Source organism: Dermacentor variabilis, chromosome 1 (genome assembly GCF_050947875.1).
Source record: "Dermacentor variabilis isolate Ectoservices chromosome 1, ASM5094787v1, whole genome shotgun sequence".
Classification (NCBI taxonomy): Eukaryota; Metazoa; Arthropoda; class Arachnida; order Ixodida; family Ixodidae; genus Dermacentor; species Dermacentor variabilis.
Genome location: NC_134568.1, coordinates 244012213 through 244033765, shown reverse-complemented (window position 1 = coordinate 244033765; position 21553 = coordinate 244012213). Strand labels below are relative to the sequence as shown.

The following is a 21553-nucleotide window of genomic DNA, read 5'->3' as shown; positions in this document are numbered from 1 at the left end:
CCTCCGTTGCATGCCGCCGCGATTTTCAACCAGCCACCACAAGTTAACTAAGGGAAAGTGGACCAATCGCGGACGCCGGCACCAGCTCCTTTGTCCGGTTATCGATGTTCATTGCAGTGGCTCGGCCCCATCGAATTCCTCTCCACTTGAGCGTGCTCCTCGCCACTTGTCAGCCAGTTAGATAAGACAAGCCGCTCGGTGTAAGCAATGTTATTCGTTTTTCAGCAAACAAAAGTGACCTCCTATTAACGAGGAGAGCGTTTGAATGGTCTCTTAGAACAACCCTGCGGGTGATCGCCCGATGGTTGCGTCGGCGGTTATGAAAATTTGACGTCAGGAGATTTGAATAAAAACATATTGGAATAGTTTTACGTTATAGGGCCCCTGGTGCGTGGGTGGTACCACTATGAAATTGAAGTATGCGAAATCGGAGCTCGCCTGCACGAGAAATACCTCCATCAGTGACGGCCCAGTACAGCCTGCCCACGGGACTTATGGCAAGCTCACTTATTATATCCATAGGTCGGGCTCTGACAAATTGTGCGTACAATAGCTGTTACCATGCTTCGAGACGACGTTCAAGTAATTAGTGAAGGCCCAAGTAAACTGATCTGACACGCGTGTCGCATTCATCGTTTTTTTGTAACGGTCTTTTTAACCAGTTCATGCTGGGAAAGTATTCTTTAAAATCTCCATATTCATTCGCTTGGCAGGAAAACGTTGGCGACAACTGCAGAAAGTGAAAGTCCAACATCCCGTTCTTGAATTTCGCGCTAAACTTCAGTGCAATTGCTTTAGTGGGACGTCATGTATGTCGAATTAACTTCTCTTTTTTTTTTTGCCGTTAAGGCGCGGAAAATGACCTGGAAACTTTCTACGATGACTATACTGTATGTTTCCTTTAAAATGCAGTGTACGCACAACAAACCAGACTCGAGTAGACGCTCTCAATATCCTGGACGTCACGGCGAACAAGGACGGGAACTTCAAAGCGTAGTCGCCGCCCGTCTTTCGTTTTTGTGTCTCTTTCTGCTCAGCAAGTCGAGTGGCCCTTTTGCTACTGATATTTCCTAACTTGCTAATGCAGCTTCGCTTAACGTTCATCTTTGGTGCGCCTTTAATGAAGTTGTCTATGTAGAATGCAAGCAGGTACAAGGAAGTTTAACTGCACGTTGGCGCAGTATCAAAACAATATGGTGATAGTGCATTTCAAACGTGTATTTCCACGTTACTATTTTCTACGTCTCGACTTCCGGCATTTCATCATTTTTTTTATATTTGTTTACACCTCTAAGTTTGTCGGTTCGCACCAGTGAGCGCCCCTATATGAAAGCTTATTCTATCATGCTTATTGTTAATACGCCAGTATCGCGTTCTTTAGGACCATTACTCAAGCCAGCATCCTTCAGATATTCAGCACTCTAACGGCCAATGATACAGCGGTCGATAAGGCTTACTCACAGCCTTATGCTTTTTCGGGCTCTATGGGTTTCACCAAGATATGCATAACACAATGCATTCATATTCGTGATGACTTTAAGCCACCGAGTCACTCATATCTTGTGCTAAAGAAGACAAGGAAAATAAAACATTTACAGGCTATCAGCCCGCAACCCTTTGAACTAACCTCCGAGTTCATAGAATACCAGTCCCGGCGTAGGCGTGGAAATTAACGTGCAAAACAACCCCAACAAATTAGAAGGTAGATACTTTGCACAAACTGGTTGATCAAGGCAGCAGCACGAACACTAATAATACCGCAATAGAACCAACCGATAAAGCTCGAGGAACATAAAATGTTTGTATTAAACCTGACAAGTGCTGAGAAGGAGGGATGACTGATAGCTAACGTTTCACAGTTTTGTGATGCATTTCACGTGAACTGAAGCGTCAGTTATCGTTCTTGAACCAACGTAGACGTAATTGGAGTGACGGAGCTGTTCGGGGCCCCGGAAGAGTAACCACAAGTGACAATATTCTTTCAGCAGAAGTGTACTAGTGCCGAGGTATTCTTCGGCACTCAATCATTATTGCATAATGTTCGCAACCTTACTTTCTGTGAAGGACACGTGTCCATACGCAATAAATAGGTCAAAATAATAACTTGCACAAACTTAAATGACACCGGATGCGCTGGCGAAGCTGTCGGAAATGATTTGTGGATAATAGCACAACTTGCAGGAAATATAAACATGCACAGTTCAAGCGTCATGCTGGATGCCAAGCATATAGTATGTACAAGTTGAATTTTTCGCGAAATGTTTTCGTTGGAAGTTATCACTACTCTGCAATCAGCGCGTGGCCTGTAATTTCATTCGCATTACTTTACCATATGATTTTTTATGGCGCAAACAATTTTCTGCGCCATATAGGATGTTTCTGTGACAGTACCAGAAATAAACTATTGTCTAACGCAATCATTCATCATACTTTATCTTCCTCAGTTATAACTCATCTATGATACCATTGTTTTCCGTATAAATGCAAAGAAGGATAACAATGTATTGATATGGCGGCACCGTGGCTCTCACTTAAGAAATTTCTTACAGCTGTACCCTTCTTAGGAAAGCGCAGATGCAGTACTAGGGATCTGCCTACTTTTACTGGGTTCTCACTGTATGCCAGCAATTTTACTTGCATTATGCATAACGGGTACATTTGCTTTCCTGACTTCATTGCGAGCTGAGAATTAAGGGTGGATGTATTGGTAGTCATGAAGGATACGGGCTTGGACAAGCGGCTGTGACAGTGATGTCGCGTACCGCGCAAGAGTGACGGACTGTAACTGACGATGTGTTTGCTGTGTTATGTGCTCTCTCTCTCTCTCTCTCCTCCTCCCATCTTTCATCCCCCCCATCCCGCTCCCATGTGTAGGGTAGCAAACCGGTTACGCTACACTGGTTAACCTCCCTGCCTTCCTTCTCCACTTTTTCCTTCCTTCCTTCTGTGTGTCGCTAAAAATTGTTTTCATCAATTGTGCTTGTCGCGCTGTGTGCTTCTATGCGTTTTTTTTTTAGGATTATAAGAATGCTTCCTGCACAAAAGCGGTTCTTGTGAACTTTGTTGTTCCTTGTTTAGTAATGCCATTATGACACCTTCATACAGTGCCTGCATTATGATGACGCAGAAAAGGAATGTCCAGCACCGTGACTGGCACTCTGGCTGTTCGCTTTCTGCACATTTATATGGTGTTGAACACACGTGCTTTTTTTTATATTACTGCCTTCTCTCGCATACACGACAGACATTTGAGCAAAATGCATGCTGGTTTAGCTTAGTTATATTTGTTGGCATTCATTTGCGTTGTATTTTATAGCTTTCAATTGATGAAGCGCCAACAGTGACGGCACACTAGGAAGGAACAAAAACAGGACAACGTGCTGTCTTTGTTCCTTTCTAGTGTGCCGTCACTGTTGGCGCTTCATCTATTGAAAGTTATGCACCAACTAGCCCCACAACGTGTTTCAGTGCGGTATTTTATAGATGTGTGTTCCTGAAGATGACAATTAGCACCGAGTTCATTCCCTGACTTCTTAGATGCCCTTTCAATTATGCTTATTAAAGTTTGCTATCTTTTTGTTTTCATTTGCTCTAAGACTTTACCACATTAATTACACATGCGTGTGTGTGTTCGTGTGAAATCAATTTTCTTGACGCCTTATTCGTCATACCCAAGGTCACATGTCGCAGCCTTTAGGCTCGTCGTTGCTGCAGACAAAACCTGCATGGAGGGGCATTCGTTCAATCGACATTCCCCATACTAATTACTTTTAAAGGCAAAGATAACGCTCTGACATTCCGCACAAGTTGCTGATTTCGTCTTTTGTGTGTGTGTGTGTGTGTGTGTGTGTGTGTGTGTGTGTGTGTGTGTGTGTGTGTGTGTGTGTGTGTGTGTGTGTGTGTGTGTGTGTGTGTGTGTGTGTTTGTGTGTGTGTGTGTGTGTGTGCGTGCGTGTGCGCGCGCGCGCGCGCGCGCGCGTGTGTGTGTGTGTGTGTGTGTGTGTGTGTGTGTGTGTGTGTGTGTGTGTGTGTGTGTGTGTGTGTGTGTGTGTTTGTGTGTTTAGACGTTTATTAACGACCGTGCTGCTTGCTTTCTCGCGAAAAAACTTTCAATGGGTGGAAAACTGCACACTTGTTACATAATCACTTATACATAAGTAACATTCTTGTAAGGATATCAATCTATCATGCTATTTATTATCAGAAATGTTCGGCACTACCACTGCACAAACCATGGCTTAACTTCGAACCGCACTCGATTTTTCGTTTTTAAACGGAAATCAAGAAAGCTTTGGGCTATGCTATAGTTGCATGTTTATGGCCCAGTACTGTTAAGGCGAAAGTTATGACATGCACAGATTCGATGCCACACAGCTCACATCGTGCAAACGCGTGCCACAAGTCGGGCAGAAGCTATTAGTCACAATCTTTGGGCGCTGCAGTGTTGACTGAGGGAAAGCGGTGCCCCTTTTCAACATTCAGTGTCGGGTGCCTCTGTCAAGTTTTATAAGCACCTCGCAATAAACATTGGACAAATTCTCTTTTTCTACGCTGATTTGTGCTAACTTTTGCGTCTTTCTTTAATTTTGTACAAATCACTTGTGTTTTCTTATTATTGTCGCTTTCATGGCGCATATGTTCCACTGTGTAGGCGAACTGTGAAGTTCTTTGAAATATGATCCGTGTTTAGACGGACAAAACGGTCTTGTGAAAGGTGTGCTGCTGTTATAAGTGGAAAAGAAGAGAAAGTATAGTACTTACTTTTCAAAGCAACGTACATGACCCCACGTTATGCACATAAGCATAACGCTGCCACGTACCACAGTTGTCGATCTGCGCATGTTAGGGACGTTGCCCATTAAATTGTTCTGTATTCATTTGTAAACAATAATAGAATTTATGTAGCGATATTAGCGCTTTACTTGAAACTTCGAATTATGTGAGTGGTCCTGCTGGGTTCTAAAGCTATACATGTTGTTGCGCTGTGCAAGCCCTGCTTCTTAATGAGCACCGTCAGAAATGCGAGCACGGGTTTTATCTTCATGGTCAGTTGTCTATTTGATGTAGATTGACCACATTGAAAATGGCATTCACAATCGATCATTTTTGATTGAACTTCATAATTCTGTTAACTTAAAGCAAAAAGAAAAAGGAGAGGAAGAAGAGAAATTCAGACAGAACCCGTCTGCTGATGGCTATCGACGTTAATGGGATTAATATTCAGACAATCTAACGAACGACACACCGTATTGCTCAAGACGCCTTTATTTACAACTTGTAGTACTAATCATACTCAGATTTTTATTGCTTCGGACTTGCGGGCGCCGCAAAATAATGTTCATTACACGCGGCCTCCCAACTGTAGGCACTTTTATCCCGTTGACATTGTAGAATTGGGATTCCGCATATGTGACTTGGAATGAACTATGACGTAATTGCATAGGCTTCTTTTTCAGGCGTAAAACAATAATTTTCATTGTCGGATAAAATAGTACGCGTTACCAAGTTTATTAGTAAATTGTTGCCATGCGACACTACTCACGTGCCAATCGTGTCAGAGCGCTGGCTTGCACGATTGAAGCTGGTAAAGGTATTGTGGGGGATTTCTAAGTGTAGGACCATGGTCTAATGCGTAGACCATAGGGCTGAGGAAACCGGGTCCGAACCCAACCATCCGACATGTGATTGTCTTTTTTGATTCAGTCGCGAAAGCGACATTTCAGGGGCTTGAATGCAGACATCAGCAGCACACCAAAGTGGGGGAAGTAGGTTAAGAAAGTTCATCGTCCTGTCAGCCACTCCTTGCACTGTGGACTACAAAAGTAACTTCCAAGCTCCAGGCGAAGGCTACAAGAAAATTTGGCTGTTCTACAGGTCCCGCACGCAGTAAACTTTCATATTTCGATATAGAACTCGTTAGTCAAGAATTGTTGGAGCTAAGCGACGTTCCCGTTCATACATACTCAGGCAGGATAATTGTCATGGCCTTGGTGACATCAGCAGCTTGTGAATTAGAAACACATTTTTTTTACGGGAAGGCAATGCCACTGAAATAGCTCCTTTTCGTAAACAGCTTCGTGCTTATGCCGTGGCATCAATATTCTCAGAAGCAACACACCAAATAATTAGAAGTGTCGCTACAAAAGTCCCAGCCTGTTCCTAACTAATGACATCATATATTTGCAAGCCGGTGTAAAATTCTACATCAACCATGCGACAGCGAAATTCCTTTGTTATACATTGAGATTCAACTGAATCTAGCGCCGTAGGAATGTCCTCATTGAAGCCGAAGCTAAATTTCCTTCGCCTTAGCCGTTACCCCTTCGCAGGCTTACTCGCGGTGAACGGTTACTCCGTCGTCATGAGGCAAGACAATCTCTGGTTTCTATTTTTGGCATAAGTGAGCACCCGTACTCATGCAGCCAACTGGTGCGAAAAAATGCGTGGGACTGATGTTTTGTCGCGTGCTCAGCCAAGAGGCCGTGCAGCATCTGACTACCGATAACGGATAGCAATATTAGCTTTTCACGCTCACCTGAATTGTAAGCGTCAACGTAATCACAGTACAGTTATTTTCTTTATCATCAATCTAGAATCATTCTGTATTCAAGCGCTCTTCACCTTGTCATTCATTGTCAGGACCGCCGGCATAGGATCTCTAGTACATCTAAAAACTATGGTCATTGCGGTAATATTTATCTTAAGAAGCAATAAAAGAAAAAAGAAAGACGCGCCACATCATACAGTTCACTTCACTGTAGTCGTCACAGCATGTGATGGCTCCAGATTCATAATATGTCACTTCCTAGAAGTTATTAATGCAAAAATTTTATCGCGTATAAAGGTAGCGCGCCCCTTTTCTTTTCTAGCGACGTGCATTTGGGAGGGCAGTTGAAGGTCGTTTCTGTCCAATCCATGTATGCCCACTATGTAATGCTGCTACGCTTGCCAAGACCCTTCCGCTAAAAAGTAGTGTATTCTTATGCAGTTGTGACTGAGAGCAATTTTCAGTACGTCTTTCCTTAAGCGTGTCCTTCTGTTAAGCTTACTTCTTACCATTCAGGGAAGAATCGAGGTAAGCACACTATATTTGTAATCTATTACGTGGTGGCTACCATTCTATTTGCAATCCACTTCAGTTGCCATGCTGATGTATCTCAAAACTCACGGATATCTCGATGAGCCCGATGAACTCGACAGCCGCAGTGATAGCTTGCTTACCTCCCTAGAAGTATGTCTTCTAACTGGCATTGTTCTTGATTACAACCGCACGTATTCGCAATGAATACAACTATGTGAGCAGCACCATCTTTTGTCCAAGCACATGTGTAATAGTGATCAAATTTATTTATCTTGTGAATAAATTTAATTTATTTATTTATTTATCTTTTTCTCTTTTTTTTTTGCTTATAAAGGCTTCGGTTCATGTCCTGCTCTTTTGAATTGAGTCGTACTACCCCCACAAATTCCCTACTATGCAGCAGCTGTTACGAATGACCCCTGAATGTAAAGAATTTGCACTCAGAAGTCTTCTATGAGCAGCCGTGTCAATTCGCTGTTGATCAGTTCACCGAATCGCCAAAAATTGTTTTTTCTCAGAAGACGCTGTAAAACTAGGAAGAATAAAATCGCCTACCTGGTAACCCGGCGGCTCAAAAACAATCTTTAACATACAACCTGTAATCTTCATTTATATATATATATATATATATATATATATATATATATATATATATATATATATATATATATATATATATATAGTGGTCTACGCTTCATAATGTGGTTTATATTTAATCGTGAGCAGCTAGCAAAGCGGCTCACCCGTCGTGTGTTAAGGGCGAAAGCTACGTCCATGTGTACTTAATTGTGAGCGCACATGCCTCGGCAAAACAACGTGCATTGCTATTTCTTTCTTTCTTTCTTTGATCGCCTACTTCCGTTATCGCGCGCGGCTCGTGCAGACGCCGGGCGTGTTAGAATGAACGACGGATGCGGTTTCGAGTTCCCCCCACCGTTCGCCGTCGTGCCATGCGCGCCGCCAGCCGCAGCCTTTGGCTCAGTTTATTTTGGGAGCCCTTGTAGCACCTTCCTCCTTTCCGCCCTCCCCCACCACTTCCCTTTCAGACTCTTCGCGTCTTGTTCTTTATTCTTTCTTTCTCTCTCTCTCTCTCTTTTCCTTTTAGGGCTCTCCTTTGGTTCTCTTTCTTGTATTTTCGACATGCTTGGACCGCCAACAAAGGAAGCTATTCACTGCGTCTCTATAGGAGGATGCGTTGATAACAAGCACCGCCGCTAACAGATTTTTTGACGCCGGAGTCGCTGTCGCGCCCGCATTCTGCCTACACCCGTTAGTCCCACATCACCGGTTGTCCTTGCAGTGAATTTTATATATTGATTCTGTGCTTAGACGATTTTGCTTCTTTCATTTTCTGTGTATTTACGTGGGGCACATAGGTGATTTATTAATTTATTGTATGTGCGTTCGATGCGCGGGTGTGTGCGTGGGGGGGGGGGGCACTTTTTTTCAAGCGGATATCAGTTATGTAGCAGAGTGAGCAAGTTGGAAGCTGGTTCAAGTGAAAACATCACGCAAGTTATTTCGTGCAATACCGCGGTAGCAAAGCGGCTGTAGGGCGTTGTGCTGCTGAGTAGTGGGTTCGATCCTGGGCGCGGCGGTCGGATTCCGATAGGGGTGGAATGTGAAATGGATCACTTACTTATATTTTGGTGCACGTTAAAGAACCTCAGGTGGTCAACATTAATCCACAGTTCCCCCACTACGGTGTGCTTCATAAATGGATCATTCTTTGGCACGTAAAATCCTAGATCTTCATAGCTCTTCCTCCATTATAATGCGTATGGCGGAAAACTGCGCAAGGTGGCATTACTTTACTGCTGCTGATCGGGGGGCAAACTTTTTTCTATGACGAATAAAGGGAAAATCAGACTGATTGTCTGATTAAAGGGAATAAAGGGAAAATCTTGTGATTGTCTATGACAATCAGTTCCTTTCGATGTGAAAGTTGCGTTATCATTCTGGCAAATTTTCAACCACACAGAGACAGAAAAAAAAAGTGATCAATAAATCTGACGAGTGAACCACAAATTATCATCATCAGCAGCAGCCTATCTTTATGTACACTGCAGGACGAAGACCTCCCCCTGCGGTCCCCAATTACCCCTGATTCCAACTTGCACCTGCAAATTTCCTAATTTCATTACCCCACCTAGTTTTCTGCCGTCCTCGACTGCGCTTCCCTTCTCTTGGACCCATTCTGTAACTGTAATGGTCCGCCGGTTATCCATCCTACGCAATACATGGCCTGCCCAGATCCATTTTTTTCTCTTAATGTCATTTAGAATGTTGGCTATCTCTCTTTGCTCTCTGATCCACACCGCTCTCTACCTGTCTCTTAACATTACGTGTAACATTTTTCGTTCCATCGTTCTTTGTGCAGTCCTTAACTTGTTCTCGACCTTCTTTGTCAGTGTCCAAGTCTCTGCCCTATATGTTAGCACCGGTAGAATGCAGTGATTGTGGCCATTTCCTTTCAGTGATAGTGGTGAGCTCCTGGTCAGGATATGGCAATGCCTCCCGTATGCATTCCAACCCATTTTTATTCTTCTGTAAATTTCCTTCCCTTGATCAAGGTGCCCCGTAAGTAGTTGGCCTTGATAAGTGTACTCCTTCACAGGCTCTAGAGACTGACTAGCGATCCTGAACTCTTGTTCCATTGCCAGGCTATTGATCATTCTCTTTGTTTTCTGCATATTAATCTTGAACGCCACTCGTGCACCTTCTCTGTTAAGGTCCTCAATCATTTGTTGTAATTCGTCCCCAGTGTTGCTGAACAGGACAATGTCATCTGCAAACCGAAGGTTGCTGAGATATTCGCCGTTGATCCTTACTCCTAAGCATTCCCAGTTCAATAGCCTGAATACTTCTTCCAACATTGAAGAGATTGTATCTTCTTGTCTGACCCCTTTCTTTATAAGTATCTTTCTATTTTTCTTGTGGAGAACCAAGATAAATGTGCAATATTTGTAGATATTTCTCAAGATATTCACGTATGGCTCCTGTACTCCTTGATTACGTAATGCCTCTATGACTCTACTATCTACTGAATCTAATGCCTCTATGACCCCTTTATCTCTACTGAATCAAATGCATTTTCGTAATCTATGAAAGCAATATAGGGAGGTTGATTGTACTCCGCAGCTTTCTCCGTTATCTGATTGATGACATGTATGTGATCCATTGTTGAATATCCCTTCCCGAAACCTGCATGTTCCCTTGGTTGACTAAAGTCCAGTGTTGCCCTAATTCTGTTGGAGATGATCTTGGTGAATATTTTATCTAATACTGGAAGTAAGCTAATGTGCATATAATTTTTTTAATTCTTTAACGTCTCCATTTTTGCGCATTGGTATAATGTTGGCATTCTTTCAGTTCTCTTGATCACTTGAAGTCGTGAGATATTGCGTATAAATGGCCTCAAGCTTTTCGAGCATTATATATCCTGCAAATTTGATTAAAAGTAGCTTTTTTTTTTTCATTCTGTCTTGCCACTTTTCCCCGTGTCATGTCTTGCAAGGCTATTCTAACTTCAGCTTTAGTTATGCAGGGAGCCTCTGTATCCTGTTCAATGCTATTTCGAATGAAGATAGCGTGGCTTCCGTGGGTACTGTACATGTCAGCATAGAATTATTCCGCTGCTTTTACTATATCTTCGAGATTGCTGATGATATTACACTGCCTATCTTTCAGTGCATACATATTGGTTTGTCCGATGCCTAGTTCCCTTCTCACTGTTTTCAGGCTGCGTCCATTTTTTACTGCTTCCTCAGTCTTTCTAAGTTATAATTCCGAATACACCTTATTTTCTCCTTGTTGATTAGTTCTGACAGTTCTGCGAATTCTATCTGATCTCGTGAGTTGGACACTTTCATTCTTTGTCGTTTCTTTATTAAGTCCTTTGTTACTTGGGAGAACTTACCTACTACCTACTGCTTACCTCCCACTTCAATTGCTGCTTCTGAAGCCAGCCTAGTTACGGTTTCATTCATTGCCTCTATGTCATCTTCATCTCTCTGTTCTAAGGCTGCATATTTGCTTGCAAGTGCCAACCTGAATTGGTCTGCTTTTACCCTTAATGCGTCTAGGTTGGCCTCTTTGGTCTTGACCGATTTTACTCTTTTTCTCTTCAAATTGAGGTGAATCCTAGCCCTCACGAACCTATGATCACTGCACTTTACTCTACCTAACACTTCTACATCCTGCACTATCCTGCACTATTCTGTTAGTTTTTGCTACACCTCACTGGTTACCGCCATGAACGCATCCCGGTTAGCTTTGCTTCCGAACGCAACATCAGCGCATCGATGTAAACGTTCTGTTCAACATTTCTCTTTACTTGTATCCCGTTTCTCTATCTTTCCCCAGTGTTGGATTTAACCAACCGGGCTCATTCTGGTCGCCCTCTTTTTCTGGCCGTTCTATTCTCTCTCTCCTCTCGGTTCCTTCACCTGGAATAAGTTAATACACGTTAACGTTAGTTCATTTAGAGATCCTGGATTGTTGACTCGACTGTTTATATTTGAAGGAGCATCGAGGCTAAGTTTTATAGGCAGCCGCGCTGGGAGATGAGTGGCCGGTGAGATAAATAACGGACGCTTTAAATTGGATGGATAATGCTGGATTTAAAGAAAGAAGGGGGGGGGGGAGGAGAAAGATAACTTGCAGGCTTTCTCTGCTCAGACAAGAGAGATGTATAGATAGAAAGAGAGGAAAGGCAAGGAGCTTAGCCAGATTAGATGTTTTGGTTTGCTACCCTGCACTGGAGAGGGGGGAATGGGTTAGAAAAAGGGTAGAAATAAGAAAGATAGAGAAGAAAAAGAACAGGTAGGTCATTGGACAGAACAGGACAGCGGGCAGCAAAAGCTGAAGTATTGCCCCTACGGCCTTCCGCTGTGATGATGAGTCCCGTCAATAACGCCGTTCGTTCAACTTGTTCAGCACCACGGAGAGTGAGCATTTCTGAACACACGCGGGCGCTGGCCCAGAACATGACATATGGCTTCTTTCTCACTGCAGTAGCCATCGGCTGCGTTGTCGGCCATCCCTGCGCGGAACATTTCGGTGAACGCCACGCCCGACCATATAGGTTACACAAAAGGGTCGCGTCTCTTCGAGGGCAGTCTTGAGGGAAACCGAAGACTTAAGGTAGGATCCAGGAAGTATGTACTGCGGCATGTATGAAGTGGGCGATTTTACTCTATATACCCCTTTTACTCTATATGTCGGACAAAAAAAGACACATGACGGGGGCGAAGCGTCGAAATGTCGAGTCACGGACTTCACTGCAGGGATTACCCCGGATCGAATACCGCCGTGCCTGTGTGATTGGTTTCCTCGTTGTCTTCTTCCCTAATCTCCATTCTCATACATGCCAAGACTCCAATCCTATGTTCCTATGGAAACTAAATAATGATTTTTTTTCTTTTTATTTTCTCATCTTTTGCATTATTTCTGGACATGCCACAGCAACAGACATTTGCCTATGTTGACGGGTGTATGTAAAACGCTCACCCCATTTTCTTTTTAAACGGTACTGCTTAATCCTGCGTCCAGTTAGCATGGTCAACCGTGGTCTGCTCAGATACGTCAAAATAGCCTCTTTACTGAGAGCCACTTTACTGAAGCTAGAAACATGCGCCCCGCTAGGCCGATGTGCGACAAAGCGTTTTCAGAGGCTAGTCTATCGTGCATCCGTCTGGTACTGGAGTCTACTGCATTTCGGGATAAGAATGTCGCAAGAACACTGCTGAGGCTCATCACATCAGCCGGCTTGAGGTACTGTTAACGAGTGAGCGGCCACTACACTGGGAAATGCCAAAATAGTCTTGCTTATATTTCTCTGGTGTCTCCAGCCCTTGCGTTTCTTTTTTTTTTTTCCGCACTCTTTTCCCTTTTCTAGAATGCAGGGTAGTCAACATGGCGGCATTCATTATTTCGCCTCGTTTCTGTCTTGTCTCTTTTGGTTTTTCTGTCGTACTGCTCATCAACATTAAGATCGAAAATTTCATTGTCTTTAAGGAGGGGCCGGCCAATAAAATTCTCTATAGACTGCTCATGAATTTTACTGCAGGTAGGAAGCGGACTTGTTGCGAGCCTTTCTTCATATACGAGGAAGCTCGCTGCGTGATCTGGGTCATTTATAACTGAGTACGGTTTATGGACTGATAGCTAATTATGTCATTACTTAAGCAGTGTAAGATGCATAGATTAATTACAGCAACCTGCCGCGTGCCCTGATGCATCAAATAGAGCTTTATGCAGAAACGTCGTTTCGCGACTCAGTGTTGCCTGCGGGTGGTCCTTTTGTCACCTCGTTAATTAGACTGGAGTGCGCGAGGCTGTCGTGAACTACAGTCGACACTGAGATAAGCAACGACAATGCTTCTTCGTCGTCGCCTTTAAGCGTAGTAAGGAGCCAGAGAAATGACAGCGTCGCCGTAATGCGGGGAAAAGCCCGCGACTCGGTGCCGGCAAGCAATCAAGGCGCCAGCTTCCGGCAGCGACGCAAAGCGACGCGGGCCCGGCTTAGCGCCGATGGGCCGGCGTCGCGTCTGCATGTCATCCGGGCACGATGTGTACAAACGTGGTCCAGCGAGGTGTCGAAGGGCCGTTCAATCAGCGGGCCTCCCCGATAGCGGCGTCCAGTCGATGCTCTCTCGCGATGCGCCCTGTACGCGGTGCCGCTGTACGCGGAGCCTTTCAATAAATGCGCCCCCTCCCTCCTTTGATCTGGCGGGGACGCATATCCGCGCCCACGTGTGCGAGCAGCCCAAGGGGTGGTGGCAGGGGAGAGAGCGATGGCGTCGCTTCCGGCCAGATATCCACGGGACCCGACCAGTGGTCAGCGCCCTCCACGCTGGCTCCCTCGCTGGACGCCAGCTTTTGTGGTCGGGGGATCTCGCTTAATTCCCTCTGGGAGGCAACCGCCACGCCGGGGCTGGTGTGCGACTCTGATTTCTGGCTTGCGGTCCGCCGGACCCGTTTACGCTGGCCTGGACATGCGCGCCTGGCGTGGGGCTGTCCCCGGGAAACTGGCCAGCACGCCGGGGCCTAATGGGCTGCGGTTGCTGCCGCCGCCTCAGATGGGGCGAGCAGCGGCCTTGTTGCAGCCGGTGCGTCATCTGTGGGGAATCGCTAATTGACGCCGCCGAGGAGGAAGGAGCCAATCAAATTCTCGGGGATGCAGAAAACCGCGCCGTAACAATGGTTTTTCAATGGTGGCGCGTTGTAGTGTGCGCTACCCGACGCTGCTGTTTACGGTCATTTGTGCCTTTGCGTATGATCCCACGTGAGCTGTGCATTCGCATTGACCCTAAACAATGGCCCTAAAGGGTGCATATGAGAGAGCTTCCACTGGTGTAGACGTTCCTCTCGAGCAAGGGAAGAAAAATAATTGCCGACCGATTTACTAGCGAAATTCACGGCACCAACAAATGTTAGCGCAAACGAAAGGTAACGCGCGAAAGGAGGCGTCCACAACCACGTGCACTCTAACCGGGAGAACTTTGTGCAATATGTCTTTTGGCTCACGCATCCTAAGTGCATTGGTGTGCGAGCCTTCAGCGAGTCTATGCATAGTAAACGACAGCATACTAGCCATGCTATAGCAGCATCCCTTAGACTAAACGGCTTTGGTATGCACTTCAGCCCTCGATACTTTCTTAGAGTTTAATTTAGACACAGCGATGGCAAACACCATGGAAAGCGCATGCGGTAGCTCAGAATCATAGAAAAGAATTGGCTGTTCTTCTGCACAAATCGTGACGCCCTTTTGTCGACGAGGGAGCTGATTGTTATCTGAGAAGAACAATGGCTACGGCTGAGTTTAAGGTCAGAAATAATCCTTTGTAGCGCAAGCGCTTAACATGTTATGTAGCACGTTTGCAAGAACCGCGTACTCAGCCTTTACCCACAACTGCATCCGTTTTGTTTTCGTTGTCTTATGAGGAAAAGCTTCAACTGCCGTCCTTGCAGAACGGCGCTTGGAGTTGGGGAAAGGTCCCACAAGTGTTCTTTTTTCTTGTGACTGCTGCATGAAAAGGTTGCGTTTCACTCCCCGTAGCAAGTAGCCCGCGACGACTTCGCTATTATGGCAACTTCCCAATGTGCTAAAGATACGCCCGGTGTTATCATGAATGTATATTATCTCTCTGTTAGTTTTTTTTTTTTTTTTTGTCAGGTCACTTTCCGTGTCGAGATGTCCAAATATCACGCAAGAATCGCCCGGCTTCTAAACTGCATGTTCATATGCGTAACCTACTGGTATTTCAACCTGTACGTGGCTTCCAGTGTTATTATGACGCTGACCCGCTTGCGTGAACAGTTTTAATAATTCTCCTCTCCAGCTTTCTAGGAATCCTTAACTGTTGTTCACAATGTGATCCTTAGCAAACGAAACTCTATGGCGTGTTCGACCATTTCGCTGTACACGACTTCGAAGTGCTGCAGCTTAGTCATACAATCCAGCTCTTGTCGAATTCGCGAAGGACAAATGCAGTCGCAGACGATGCGATGTGGCAGAGGAGTACGCAGCGTCTCGAACAAGGTGTTACGAGAGTTTGCGGTCCGTTGCTGCGGATAGTTTTCTTTCGCCGTCATCGAAGAAAATCATGGAAAGAAACCGCGATCTTGGGTCTAGGACGCGCAATTTTATGTGGAAGAAACGGCTTTATATCCTTTATCCACGATTAGTATCCAGAATGTAAGGATCACTTATTAGCCAATTTGCTTACTTCGAGTACTTATTTCAAGAACTTTCATTTTCTTCCACCACGCCTGTCAAGCCGACAGGTTACAGCAAAAAGAAGAAAAAGACGACCACGCACGTCTTCTTTTTACTTCATATTCGTGTCCTTTAATTGGACCCTTTAACAAATTTGTTGGGTTCCAAAAGTATGTAATTTGCCATTGTATACGTTAATTATGTTAAATAAACTTTCAAACCTTAAAAAAGAAGGTACCAAGTTCGAATCCGTCTGCCGACGTAGACGTCATTCCTTTACACCTGTCATCACCTATGAGTGTGATGAAGGTCCAGCTTCTCATGGGCACACGCAGCTGGCGAAACTTTACCTGCAATGGGCATTTAATACACAGTGGACTTCGTTTTACCTGTGTGGAACCAAACTCCCCTAGAATTAACGTTTTGCCATAATGTAACCGATCTTTTGCATTGTTACGGAGTGAGTTGACCTTGTCAGTGTGGTTACAACAGGGGGAAACGAATGATGCCGGGAAGATCCAGAGAGAGGGGAAAGTGACATTGTTTTAAGAATTTTATAAAAATTGCAAATACTAAAAAATGATATACACGTCGATAGTAGCAGAGTACTTAGCTTGATTTTGGAGCGGTACCGGTTCTGTTTTAATTACATTTATGGCGCGAGCGAGTGATGCTGGTAACTGGGGCGCTAGTGGGGACGGTGTTTCAACAACAAACGTGCAGTTTTCACAGGCTAGTGCTTCGTCAAAGCTGTTGATGTGGTTACAAAGCACGAAGTTTTACTAAATGGACAAAAGCGTCGTGCGGCACAGTAGACAAACGGAAATGACACTGTTTCCCCGAGGGCACCGAATATTTAGGAGGGCGGTGTTTCGGGTCCTACTCGTAGTCGCAGTGAATGGTGAGCCATGTGGGCAGCTGGCTGATAACCGCTTTAACTATTCTGCCATGTCTATTACCCGTCCTGTCCGGTGCTCTTGTGTGTAGAGGACTCATTATGCGTTTTTGACAAAGATGCGGTTCGAGCTTACCTAGCTTTTATATTCAATGGCCACTCAGCGTCTAACACACATCACGAGTGACGGTTGGGCAGAGCAATTGCCAGCAGTATTGCCAAGGCTAAATGTCCCCTGTTCATACAGCTCTTGGCATCTGAGGCAATGCTTTGCAGTGTCGTCGTTGTGACACCCTTTGTCCATTTTTTTTTTTTTCGCTGCTCGCATATACCAGCCACTTTACACGCTGTGAACTATTGCTGTGAACGTTCCTGCATTCTGTCGGTGGAAAACATGGTGACGATTTGACGGCTGTATCGTAGCTGACACTTCGATCAATTTTTGTACGTTTTCCCCCTGCAGTAACATGCCGAGGATGTTTTTCTCGACTACGACATTCTTTCTGCTTCTTTTTCTGTGGAGTTATGTCGAAAGCTGTTTCCAGCAGTTTGTTTGCATTACCGCGTGACTCAGGATTGTTCAAACACGTCCGGACGCGACACTGCGTCCTCCAGATAGGCACTCAAGTGTAACAGTTGCTGCCACAGACCAGGAAGCCGACATCCTTTTCCTTCTTCTCCTGGTTGTATTATTATTATTATTATTATTATTATTAGTAGTAGTAGTAGTAGTAGTAGTAGTAGTAGTAGTAGTAGTAGTAGTAGTAGTAGTAGTTGTTGATGTTGTTGTTGTTGTTGTTGTATTTGCTCGCAAATTACAGACACAGGGCTAGAAGTGATTGCAAGTTGAAACCGGTGGTATCTCCCCTTTTTTTCTCCCACCTTGAATGCCAAAGATTATTGCGTATCCTACTATCCTACATATATGTCGGCCCGGTGGAAACGGACGGCCTACCCAACTCAGCACATGGTGGTTTCACGAGCACCCGCCATAAATGTGTTATCTTCAGCAGAGACAAAATATATTAATTTAGTTTTGGCATGGGTAAAATTCCGTCCTAAACCCGTGTCACAAGCCGCATGTCATCATCTGCAGGCTTTCATCGCTAACATCACTGACATTGCAGGACATATGAGCCACACAGGTTCTCGCAAAAGGCTCACTTACCTCGACCATTTCCTTCTATGTTCTTTCTTAGTAGCAGCAGAACAATGCTTGCTATTTATATTTAGTTATCAGTGTACCGAAATCAAAATAGATCCGACTGCCATATTAGGTGCCTGTCGATTGTTTCCTGACAGTCTGGGCATATCGGGACATCGTCCGATTCGGCTTCATATTTCGCCACTTCCTATCATGTTGTGAGCGAATCTGTTTTCCTTTGCATCGCATGGCTCTGCAAAGGCTTGAGATATCAGTTAACAATAGGGATACAACACTCAGTTGCTCGATTCTGCACTGTTGGGTCACGATGTCTCCTGGAGTAATCATTCCAGGAAAGGGAGATGGGAGCTTTGCTGCCCATATGCCACTGGTCGCATGTACATTCAGTGCTTCATGGATTCAGTGCAAACAAATGCATGTTAGGTTTCCAGTCTGCGGCAGCCTTTCCTCTCCATAAGCGACCTTTATTGTTAGTGAAAGTGAAAAGGAAATGTTGAAAAGTTAAACCATAATTTTCCTCGGTCTACCCCACATTGGACGAGGGATAAGAAAGGACATGAAGATGAAGAAGAGCGGCACAGTGGGAACGCACGCACAAAAGCGCGTGTTCTTGCGTTTAGAGGAGATCGCGTGTTGCAGTTCCCTTTCTTTCTTTTTTTCTTACTTTCTTGCTTTCTTTTTCGAAACCGTAGTAGCGCTCGTGTAGCTGCCAGATGATGTGCATAGGATGACGCCTGATGGCGAGGTCTAGCAGCTTTCACTGCATCAACAGGCGATTCTCTGACCAGCTTACACGCTAGCGCTGAAAGAGAGAGGGTCGAAGGGAGCGCATTCACAGAGAACCTGCTATATGTAGTTACATCGCAGCGGCAAGTGTTGCACACGGTGCCGTCAGTCAATCCGATAAGGAATGAATAAGCATTTGAGAAGGCGACGCCCAGCCGCCAACGAAACAAGTGGTTTTGCAGTGCAGCTACCGCCTGAGCCTGCATCGTTTCATGTTCCCGCTTAGATATCGGCGAGTTTCTCATTCCGCTTCCATTTATTGAGTTATTGAAGTTGCAGTAGCAATATACTGTGGAAGGCAACAACTTTTCGGCACTGTATAGAAACGTGTTTTCGGTCTTGTCGCACGCATCGCTCGCCGCACAACGCGTGTCACGGCATCGAGGCCGACGGCATGCGGTCGCTGGGTGCCGTGTGGTGAGGGAGAACGCGGCACTCAGTGTGCGGCGCGGCATACGTACGGTGCGGCAAAAAGAAGACGCGCATAAAATATTGCCGCCTGTGGCCGCGAAGGAGCGGCCCATTCTCCCCGAGTGCGCGGGGGCGGGAGACGAAAAGCGCGGCCGCCGCCCGGTTCCCCTGCGCACTGAGTGGATGGAGGCAGCAACAAACAGGGCGGGCGAACACCTGGCGCTTCAGCTACCGCGGCGGTCGCCCCCTTTCGAGATAACAACGGCGAAGATTGTGACATTCCTTGCCCAAAGAAACGCTGGACGCAAAGAGGAGGGCAGAACGCGGCGCTCGACAAGCGGAGGGCACGCCGACATGGCCGCGCTGTTCTTTCCGTGAAATCGGCCTGTTCGCCGCCGTCGCCGCAGCTCCTATCACTTTATCTCGGTAGCATGTCGAATGATGTGCTTCCGCTCATCGATACGGGTGCAGTGTTGCCAGTTTAGTGATCCTGTTGCTAGATTTAGCGACATGTCGGCCTGTTTAGAGATTTTCTTTTTTTCTTTTTGGCGACCGGCGACTTCTTTAGGGACGTGACAGAACAATTGGCGACATTTCAGCGACATCGAAGTAAAGAAAGTTGCTTTGAAAATTACTTTGTAGAACGTGCTTTATTGTTCGAAAGCTTCAAAAGGCGGCTGAAATTGCCTGTACGGCTACAGTTACTATACATGGCTGCCTAAAGGGAGCCATGCATAGTAAATATGTATATAGTATACATAGAGTAACTATGTGTATAGTATACATACAGTAACTGTGTATAGTGTATACATAAAAGACGGCGTGTAGGTTTTGTGACCGTGATGACACAATAATCATCTCAACTCACAGAGCCTATATATACCATGCGGTTAATTGCGCCGAGGCAGACAGTCTTCACATGTGCTCAGAGAACTCACGTTAGTATATATATATATATATATATATATATATATATATATATATATATATATATATATATATATATATATATATATATATATATATATATTGGGGGAGATCAGTAATTACACGGGCGGCCGACCGAGGCACATTTGTGCCATCGTAGTGCAACTCGCCGTATCGATGGGCATGGCGCGGTCCGTGCGTTAGTGGGTTTCCAAAGACGCGCGGTGCGTTCATCTGCAAAAACGAGCAAACCGAGTAGACGCACACCGTCGTGGTGCGTTAAGGTGATTCTGCAGCGGAGCCAGCGCAGCGTGCTGCCTCCGACTGCTGGCATGGGTGTGTAGCACACAAACACTATCGTTCCTGCTCAGCAGCTGGGTTCATAACTCACAATGGTTCATAAAATGGGCCGAGCGGAACGGACATTACACTTCGAGCTACAATAAGGTGGCCGTTTCCCATCGGTCTCATCTCGGGCACCATTGAGGTGCGACGCCTGCAACGCAAATGGCGGCGCTTCTGATTACGCCACCGTTGTGAGGCGCCTGGTAGCTGCCAGGGCGCTGTTTCTTTCACGCTGCGGAAGTTCCCTCTGTTGCTGTGTCGCACTAGGGCTAACCAGACCCGCGTATTCTTTGTACACTTTCTGAGAAGCTTCAGTGCAACTCAAAACTTTCAATGCTTCGCACTTCGGGCGATACAGCCCAGTTTTCGTTTTTGTTCATATAATTGATTAGTGCGGTTCTTAACCGTACAGGTGCTGTAGTTTCACGAAGCACGTTCGATAAGTAAACGTTCGCATGCGTAGCTGGGAATTAAATTACCAAAACTTCTTGCAAACAATTTACGGAGAGGTTTAGAACGCAGCGCGTGAATAATAACAATTCAGCTGTAGAAATGCGTACACGGATCGGAGCAGCTGGGCTTGTTCACGTAAATTCGAACGTACCACCTACGTTTCTCACGGCTTTCTGACAAATCATTGCTGTAGGAAGCTTTCAGGTGGAGCAAGGGACGGCAAGGTGTACTATCTCACTTGTATATAGGTCACGTAATTATCGTTATCGTGCAAACATCATGACCAAGTTCGTGTCACATAATTTAATGCTCATTTTACCAGCGCCGAAAACTAGAAAACTTGCAGGAATAAAGGGAACCAAGTGCGCCTTTGTGAGGAAACTCAGGTGCCGCGTGATCTTTTTTTCAACCTTGCTGGATATGCAATCTTAAAATCTGAAGGTGAGCGCAGGATTACAGCTGTCATCGTGCATTGTTTTTCAAACACAAGGAGGAGTATTTTAATGATTGGAAAATGTACAGAGGTCGGTCGGATGTTGGAGCATCTGGCCTGCTACTCTACGTAAGGGAAGGGGAAGAGGGGAAGAAAAAGGGTCACAATGGTGGGATGATAATGGGAGGAACGAAGTGAAGGACACATTACACAACTGGTATCACAGGCGTGAGTCCAGGCCTGTGTCACCTAGGAAACGTGAAAATGCACGCATTTTCTCTGTCGTCTGCCAACTCTGTGGCCATGCGCCTAGCAAGAGGTCCTCCGACAGTGGTC

At 45.3% G+C, this 21553-nt stretch overlaps 2 protein-coding genes across 2 annotated transcripts in view; one reads left to right on the top strand and one right to left on the bottom strand.

Moving 5' to 3' along the window:
• LOC142563523 (uncharacterized) overlaps window positions 1–14201 on the bottom strand; it is a 307113-nt gene extending 292912 nt beyond the window's left edge. The window contains exon 1 of the mRNA XM_075674111.1: window positions 14047–14201. Within this exon, the coding sequence (XP_075530226.1) occupies window positions 14047–14201 (155 nt within the window). The remainder of the gene's footprint in view (window positions 1–14046) is intronic.
• Window positions 1–21553, top strand: part of zfh2 (Zn finger homeodomain 2) — a 357387-nt gene that overhangs the window by 5381 nt on the left and 330453 nt on the right. The window lies entirely within an intron of this gene.